This window comes from Diadema antillarum, unplaced genomic scaffold (assembly GCF_040938485.1).
Source record: "Diadema antillarum isolate AM-2024a unplaced genomic scaffold, OU_Dant_1.0 seq00001045_RagTag, whole genome shotgun sequence".
Lineage (NCBI taxonomy): Eukaryota > Metazoa > Echinodermata > Echinoidea > Diadematoida > Diadematidae > Diadema > Diadema antillarum.
The window spans coordinates 80776-90000 of NW_027271876.1; the positions used below are offsets into that span (position 1 = coordinate 80776).

The 9225-nt window shown below is 38.9% G+C and overlaps 1 protein-coding gene across 1 annotated transcript in view; it reads left to right on the forward strand.

The window, feature by feature from the left end:
• LOC139743066 (cholesterol transporter ABCA5-like) overlaps positions 1-9225 on the forward strand; it is a 46376-nt gene that overhangs the window by 25759 nt on the left and 11392 nt on the right. Inside the window, exons 16-24 of the mRNA XM_071653574.1 lie at positions 774-836; positions 1991-2184; positions 2386-2587; positions 3012-3145; positions 3963-4238; positions 4989-5273; positions 6797-6934; positions 7962-8057; positions 8636-8727. Of these exons, the coding sequence (XP_071509675.1) occupies positions 774-836; positions 1991-2184; positions 2386-2587; positions 3012-3145; positions 3963-4238; positions 4989-5273; positions 6797-6934; positions 7962-8057; positions 8636-8727 (1480 nt within the window). The remainder of the gene's footprint in view (positions 1-773; positions 837-1990; positions 2185-2385; positions 2588-3011; positions 3146-3962; positions 4239-4988; positions 5274-6796; positions 6935-7961; positions 8058-8635; positions 8728-9225) is intronic.

Consider the following 9225-nt stretch of genomic DNA (forward strand, 5'->3'; position numbering starts at 1 on the left):
GGGGTCATCTTTTAAAGGCATCTGTAGGACCCTGACTTGGAATACCAGAATTAAACTTTGCTAGACTGTCAAAATATGCCTGGGTAGCTTCAGGGGCTACAATATATTCCATGGCTATTGCCTATCAGTGGACAGCATAGTGAGTTTGTTGTGATGATAAAGTTCTAGTTAAAAAAAAGGAGAAAAATTAGAGAAAATGCTGGTGAAAGGTCATATTGTGAAATATCAATTATAGAACCAGAAATAATGATGAATGAAATAAGCAAGAGCGTTCATAGAAAAAAACAACAACAATGTAATTTGCAATCATTTTTGTTCATGTGGTCAATATTTATATTTGTAGCAGTAATTTTTTGTAAAATTTGTCTCCATGCCTGAATCATTTCAAAGGAAATTTTATGTGGCTTGTGTTCAATCTTTGTTTGGCTCTCACATTACCATTGCAACTGGTTTTCATGATGTGCTGAGAAGAGTAAAACAATACAATCACTCTCAAAAAATGATTATCCATCACAGAATGTGTGATATTATCAAAGTCAGATACCATGTATAGATCTTTCATGATAGGTTTGATAATATGATTTGAGTAAAATAAACTTGCTCAAGACTTTCAGAAAGATCAGAAAGAGTAGTTGTGCAGTTCTAATTTGTACTTCTAACCAGCAAACAATGTTCCACCTTTGAAGACACACGTTATCATCTACCATGCATGACAAGCTTTATTTCTCACACACACACACACACCCTGACTTCATCCACCGTCATGCCTACAGCTGATGTTGAGATTACTCTGGATGGACCACCGGCTGCAGGCCAGACCAATAAAGAACTCAAGGGTAAAATATCTCATACCTTGGCTACTACTAAGTCTTCACATGCACCCTCATTTCACAGAAAACATCTTTATCAAATCGTGGCAAAATTCCTGCAAACATGCTACGCTAGAAATATGCACAATTCCTTTCTTCTGTTTTATTTATGCTCCTGTTCTGATTGATGGAAAGAAAAAAATACAAACATACTTGTAACTTGTGATGTATTTTGATGACAATTGCAGAGTAAGGTGCTATGTGGTAGTGATAGTGGCCATTTAGCTGGTGTTTTCAGCATTTGATACAAGTCATCCATGAATACATACTTGACTTTGTGTGACCTTTCAGCTTGTCATCACCAAAACACACATGTTGTGATATCTCATCATTTGTTAGTGTTATAAATGTTGAGTTTTGTTTGCTGGCATGCCATGCAAGTGTAATTTCAAAAGGTCAAGGGATCAGTTAAAAAGTTACCAATGCATATTACACCTTGTGTCAGATATTTTACTTATAACTGAAGTAATTTTTTGGTCATTTTATATCGAATAACCCTGCTTCGCTCCCGCCATGTGGTGAAATTTGTGTTTGGTGTTCTAATTCTAACTTTTAAATTTGTGTAAGTGTGGAAATATTTATTACAGTTTCATTTCAATATCAGAGAGCTGTCACACATCTAGCAGTGTGTAATGTTAACATACCAAGTAGTTTGAAGGGATGGTATACAAGTAGTTTTAGTTGAGATGGGGAATCCAGGTGTTAACTTTGTAATGCAAGATAATTAGAAAGAACTTCTGAAGTGTTCAAATGCATATTCTAAAAGGAATTCAAAGTTTATTTGATGAAAACTGGTATTGAACTGCCTGGAATATATGAAAACAAAGTAAAACAAAGTAGCCTTAAAAAAAGGTAGGTCCTACTATTTTTTATGGCCTCTTTATTTTTTGATATCTCAGCTGTATAAAAACCATTTTTTTTTTGGTCAAATGAACTTAAAATTGTATGCTCATTCATATTTCGTATTAAAGAGATTTCTCATTTTTAACTAGGAGTTAGAAACCTGAAGCCTCGTCTCAACCAAAACTATACTCTCCCCTTTAACGTGTTGTATGTACACTAAAGATATAAAAGATAGAGAATGTTCCTTGGTGGTATAATGATCCCTCTCGCTCACACAGTATCTGCTGCAGCACCCAATGGAATGAGCATAGAGGAGTCAAGCGAGGGCGCTGCTCACTCTGTAACGGTCAACTTGAACCAATCTCCCCTGGACTCCACAGTACTGGCCACTCGTCCCATTGAGGCTAGCCACACAGAGCAGATGAAGGCTTTGGCCCTGGCTGAATTAATCATGGTCATCAGAAACCCAGTGGTGAGTTCTCTGTTTTTGTTCTCTTTCTGAGTGTTGAGGAAGTTTGTACATTATGTGGCAAGGAGCTGAGTTATGTGCAATTTCATCATGAATGTAATGACATATTTTCAGAAATAGTGTAGTGGAAACTTTGCTCCATTGCACTGTGAAGTTTCAGACTAGAACTGAAATTCATATATTTGACTGATTTTCTCTCTCCAGACCTACATCTTCCGTCTATTCATGCCAGTAGCTATCATGGTGGTAGGTGGCGTTCTGTCCAAGACCATCACATTTGGTGGAAACAGCCCGACTGCTACACCCGACGCACTCTGGTTCCATCCTGAGATGTACTTCCCACCAGCTACCGGTCCCTACTCACCCCCTGCCTCTGAGCTTCTCTACCAGGATTCCTTGCCAACTGGTAGGCACAACTTGCCCACTTTTTAAATTACAGAGCTGCCATGTCTCCCCGATTCTGCAGGAGTCTCCCCGAAAAGTCAAAATCTGTTCATGTCTGAGTAAGAGAATATTAAAATCTCCCTAATTTGGGAATTATTTTCACCCATTGAAATGCATGTTTTTCCATCTCGTGAATTCTCAAAGTCACAAAGGGTAATTTTACTCTTCTCTGATTTTGCAATTTTTTGTAACATTAGAAAAAAATTCTCTTGAATTGTATATTTTCAGCATTTTCTGTTTCAACTTTAAAGATGAAGCTTCTGCAATGTTCAGTGAGATAAATATATATGCATATATATATATATACAATTTTTTTTTGTCAAAGTTCTGGTAACATGAAATGATTGTTTTATTTACTCTCTTGGTCAACTCTATGGTGATAAAAGGTCAAGACATCGCTGACGTTGTGACCCAATTTGACCGCATGGATATCGGAAGTAATGCCTCCAGTAATCTGAGCATGCTCTATGACCTTCGACCTCACAGCGGTGCCGTAGACATGATGGACCTGGGAATTGCTGTGAGTATAAAGAGACAGAAACTTTATGCTACCACCAGACGCAACTCTTACCCTCCTGTAAAGTGGCTGTGTGGTGTTTGTACATGAACAATGGTGTGAACAACTCTTTGAGGTTGGATTCTACAGAATTTGACTACTTTTCTTAACTTTAATTGTTGACATATATGTAGCTACATTTATTCTATCTAAAAGAAGTAATAGAATTTTTTGACTATTTAAAGCAGTGTTATTCCATGTCCAAGCTGAAAAACAAATGACTGATGGAGACCAAATAACTTTAAAAATAGTGAATCAATCCAAATACAATTTTAGGGTATGAAACTATAACTCATTGCCCACATCTTACAGAAAACCCCATTCAATTTGCTTCAGTGGTCCAAGGGAAATGGGGATTTTTGTAGAGCATGTCTGGAACCTCTTCCCTCCAAGTTGTGTCTATTGTGTTTACACATTAGTAAACAGTTCCAAGAGCATCCAAGTGCTAAACGTGGAAGAATAAGACTCATGACATGCTTTACAACAATCCACATTTCTCTGTGACCGTGTAACCAAATTGAATGGGGTTTTCTGCAAAATGGAGCTAAGATGTTATATTTTAAGACCCTGATGAAGTAGCATTTAGATTGTTAAATCATATCGGATGTTATCAATGCAAAAATCTGATTGTATTTTTTTTTTTTTTTGGACACACTGTATAGGTCAACAATATATAGTCACATGCACTCTGCATCTCATTTCTTGTTTTGGTTGATCTAAATTTTCAATTTTTGTTCTCCTTTTTTTTTTCCTGACCATATTCTGTGTGCTAATCTCACAGGAGGTTGCCGCTATGTTCACGACCTTCTACAACGACACTGCCCTCCACTCTCTACCCGTACTCATCAGTACCATGTCTAACGTTCTGCTTGGGATCTATAACTCGACCTCTGACCCCAACACACCGGTCATCACTGCAGCCAGTCACCCGTTTCCCAAGCCAGCCGAGCTGCCTGAATACGGCTTCACCAGTGGGATCCTCTTCGTCTTCTTGTTTGGCTTTGGGCTCAATTTTGTCCCTGTGGGCTTTCCTGTGGATAGAGTGAAAGAGAGAGAGGTAAGAAACTACCGTACCAAAGGCTTTCAAGGCCATGGCTTGTATGAGTCTCTCTAGGCCAGTTTTAACATTTGACAATGTGCATTTTCCAAAACTGCCCAGGACACAAGTACAACCTGTAAAAAATAGAGGGCATTGTCATAACAAGTTTTATCACATTGCAGAAACAATCATCTGGATATTGTCAATATTCTTTATCAGTCAGCTCACAGTGGTTAGATATCAAATTTTAGTATTACATTGTGAAGTGATGAAGACAGAATTTTTAGTTGCACAACATTTAGGGGAAATGGAGGTCTGTGGGAAAGAATTTTACCCCCCAAAAATGAATTTATTTAATAGGGAAGAACAAACCTCAATGTTTTACTGAAAAAAAAACCAACAACAGTTGATTTGTCATGCAGAATATGCATCATTTATACAGTTCATGACTTAAGTTATGTCATTTAGAATAAACATTTCTCTGACTCTTTTCAGTGACTTTGAGAATGTGAGTCAATTTAACCCATTGAGGACAGTTTGATTTTGCTACAACAGGCATTTCCCATAGATGCTTGCCCGAGTATAATCGGGACTTGTCCTCCATGGCGAAAGCTACGTTTACACCATTTGCATTTCATAGTGTTAAAAAATGGCATTGCAAAAATTGTTTGATTAGAGAATGCCTAACATCGTTCTTGTTAATGTGTGCTAATCTATCTTGTGATATTATAAATCATGCTGTTATCTATATCATGTTTCTCTGTCCAGAAAAAAATCAAGGCCCAATTACGAATTCAAGGTATCGACACGCTGTCGTACTGGGGGTCTGTCTTCGTCATCGATGCTGGCCAACTTCTCTTCGTCGGCATCATCGGTATCATCGTCATGGTAGCCATTCAGGTGCCATCCTTGACTACAGGGGGCGCTATTTTCTGCTTCCTGATCGGCATGGTCTTCTTCGTTCCCATAGCAACCATTCAGGCCTACTGCGTCGGCTTCATCTTCAACAAGTTTGAGACTGCGCAGGCGTATGGCTATTTCTTCTTCATGCATGTAAGTTAATGCCACACCTACTAGTTAATATTTTGCATGAGTGTGCAGGCCTGATGAGCCCCCTGTACCGTGGGTTAGTATCAGGCGTCCATGGGGTGGTATCAGGCGTCATGGGGTGGTATCAGGCGTCCATGGGGTGGTATCAGGCGCCATGGGGTGGTATCAGGCGTCCATGGGGTGGTATCAGGCGTCATGGGGTGGTATCAGGCGTCCATGGGGTGGTATCAGGCGCCATGGGGTGGTATCAGGCGTCCATGGGGTGGTATCAGGCGTCCATGGGGTGGTATCAGGCGTCCATGGGGTGGTATCAGGCGTCCAGGGGGTGGTATCAGGCGTCCATGGGGTGGTATCAGGCGTCCATGGGGTGGTATCAGGCGTCCATGGGGTGGTATCAGGCGTCCATGGGGTGGTATCAGGCGTCATGGGGTGGTATCAGGCGTCCATGGGGTGGTATCAGGCGTCCATGGGGTGGTATCAGGCGTCATGGGGTGGTATCAGGTGTCCATGGGGTGGTAGCAGGCGCCATGGGGTGGTATCAGGCGTCCATGGAGTGGTATCAGGCGTCCATGGGGTGGTAGCAGGTGTCATGGGGTGGTATCAGGCGTCCATGGGGTGGTAGCAGGTGCCATGGGGTGGTATCAGGCGTCCATGGGGTGGTATCAGGCGCCATGGGGTGGTATCAGGCGTTCATGGGGTGGTATCAGGCGTCCATGGGGTGGTATCAGGCGCCATGGGGTGGTATCAGGCGTCCATGGGGTGGTATCAGGCGCCATGGGGTGGTATCAGGCGTCCATGGGGTGGTATCAGGCGTCCATGGGGTGGTATCAGGCGTCCATGGGGTGGTATCAGGCGCCATGGGGTGGTATCAGGCGTCCATGGGGCATCTGTCCTCAATTTTAAAATGCTTCTTCTTCGTCATTTCTCATGTGATATTCTTTCTGTTTGCCGTACATGATGGGGTGTGGGGTGTGTGGGGATCACATTGTTTTTCCATCTTTGATCAGTTGGATGAAATGCACAGAACTTGCACTCAGAAGTCCAGCCTGGAGCATTATGGTAATTCATACATATGTAAAAGCAGTTCCTGCACAATGCTCTCCTCTTTCAATTGATTGGCTAATTTTGATTTGTATTTCTACAAATTTTATCTGATAGATATAGAGTCAGCTAACATAGAACTTATGCACGAAATGTTTACATTGTGTCCAAAATATTGATTTTGCTAATTGATGCAAATTGATTTGAAATGACCAAATAAGATGAATTTTATTACTTTCAAAATATTATTACACTATTCAATCTTTAATTTACTCACAGAATTTCTACTTTGTATTTTGAAATTCTGTCTAAGTTATCATGATTGGATTAGTGCATTTCTAACCTATTTCCGAAGTGGTTAAGAAGAAATAAAGGATATTATGCAATTTGTTTTATCAGGATGAGTGCCACATCATAAGATGTTCACGTTGTTTTCTTGTGGATATAACCAATCTGAGTTGTATCTTTTCGTTTTGATGTCACAGATCCCTCTGATCCTCTTCCTACCAACCATGTTCATTGATATCTACGTCAGTACAGTAGCCGCTGGAGGGTTTGCTATAGCAAGCAGTCTTCTTTACCCAATCACATCTCTCTTCAATTTACTCTATTTCATTGACAAGGTTTGTTGGAAAACTCTTTAGTTTTTTTTCATTTTAGTGAAAGTGTGGACAAGTCCCCTCTAATGAACAAGAACCATTGCCGCAGTACACATGATCATCAATCTGTACTAGTTTGGTGCATAGCATAATAATTACAATACAGCAGCTACAGTTCTACAGCTAAATAAAGCTGCCACCAATTCAATATTGCTTTGCTAGACACTATTCTTAGTATTAAAACTCTTTTACTCTTTGCATGATGTTCAGGACATATTGCTCTTGTGCATTTCAAGTCAGGGAAAGTTGATACTATTATGAACATGCGAGGGAAAATATTAGTAGTAGAATTTTATGTGAAGAACATTACCTCTTAGCGTATGAAAGTCGCAATCATGTACCATGTAATACACATAAATCTCATAGAGCGACTCTTTGTGTAGCATGTGTAGAATTAACGGACCCTTGCTAGTGTTATTATATACCCTGAATGAAGAGTAACCATGTGGTTCCGTGTCAAATTGTGTATAGAAATAATTCTCATTGAAATAGACATCTATATTTTGTCTGTCATTTCATTTCTAATGAGCAGCTTATATACTGGTATGCGACTCTCATCAACACATTTTTTTTTTTCTTTTGGTTTTATCACGAAGAAAGATTCTTGAAATATGTCTGCAGAATCTTGTAACTTGACAGAAAAACATCAGTGCCGATTGTCAGTTTGCAAGACTAAATGCCAACTGATTGTTAAATTACAAATTTTAAAATCTGTTACCAGGAGAGCTTGGTATTGATTGGACCATTATTTTAAGAATTACTCAAAACTTTTTTCTTGAGTCGTTGTGATAATTTGTTACTGTATGATATTTATCAGTCCACAGCATTTGAGGTCTTGCTGAATAGAAAGTTATTTTGTAGCTTTTTTGAAAGTACAGATTGTTCATTCTGCTTGATAGCTGACTGCTGTATTCGTGATTGAGGTTTGCTCGACTTCTCTCTGTAGAAAATGTGTAGCGGTCATCCTTTTCAATCTGCTTTATTTCAACAGGTTTACCAGAAAGCTTCTCTCTTTGGTCAACAAGATGACATCGTCTTTGGAGATTACTTTCTACCTGAAAATTTTATCTGGCCAATCCTGCTAATTGCAAGTTCTAGAGAATGTTTGACCATGATGATAGTAATAATATCAATAATGTTGATAATGAACTATTGGGGATATTTGCAGTAACACCAATATTGATCTTATTACTGTTTTAAATGTTAGGAGTAGTAGTAGTCATATATGATAGTGGTAGCAGTGGGCGTGCATTAGTAGCAGCAGTAGGAGTGATATAATCATTATCTATATCATTATTATTTCAATTTTTGGGGAAGCTTTATTATAAGTTTCATGATTTTATTGATATGCAACTGCTTGTATTACAAAAATGTATAATAATATGTAAATGATACACTCATTAATTTCTTTTCAATATCCCTTGTGATTCCCATAAAAGAAAATGTATCAGTTCCATAGAGTAATGAATGATTTGTATTATATTCTGAGGTATAATTTTCTTCAAAACAAGTAGTGTTACTTCATCATAATTAGATATCTGAAATTTAGAAATTTGGAATAAGATTTGAATTGCAGGTATACACAGACCATCGGGCTGTCTTACCAGCAGAATACTTTGTCATATGCATGTTTGTGTTTACTCTTAATATCTGTGTACGTTGTAGATGCTGGTGGACATTGTGCTAGTCTGCTTCTTCCTAAGGTTCCTGGAGATTGTTAAGACCGGTGGAGATGCCCGAGACACCTGTCCTTGTTTGTGAGTTTGGAACTCTTTTTTTTTTCTACAAACCGTTTCCCCTTTTTTGTACAAACACTCTGAAACTGCCATTGAATTCATTCCTGAGTATACTTGGTTAGGTGTCTAAGGGAAATGCATGTTATAGCAAAATCAGTCTGTCTTCATCAGATTAAGTTTAGATCAAAACATTTGACAACTACTATATAATATTTAGTTATTTATCACAAATCCTCTAAAATTACCAGATAATTTAGTTGTAAGCGGACTGCTAGCAGTGGCGATGCAATAGAATGTGCTGAACTTTATTATAGCTTGACTAGAAGTTGAGCGAGGTTAGTAAAGAAATGTTTTACTTCATGGCTGATGTGTACTTGATTTGAAATGGATGGTAAATGTTCAGAAATCGGTTAAAATATATTGTTCCAGCCTGGTGCAGGAGAGACAGTTATTCAGAATTACAGTGTATTAGTTTGAGAAGAAGAAGAAAAAAAAGAGCCAAGTTAGAGGATTCCCAGG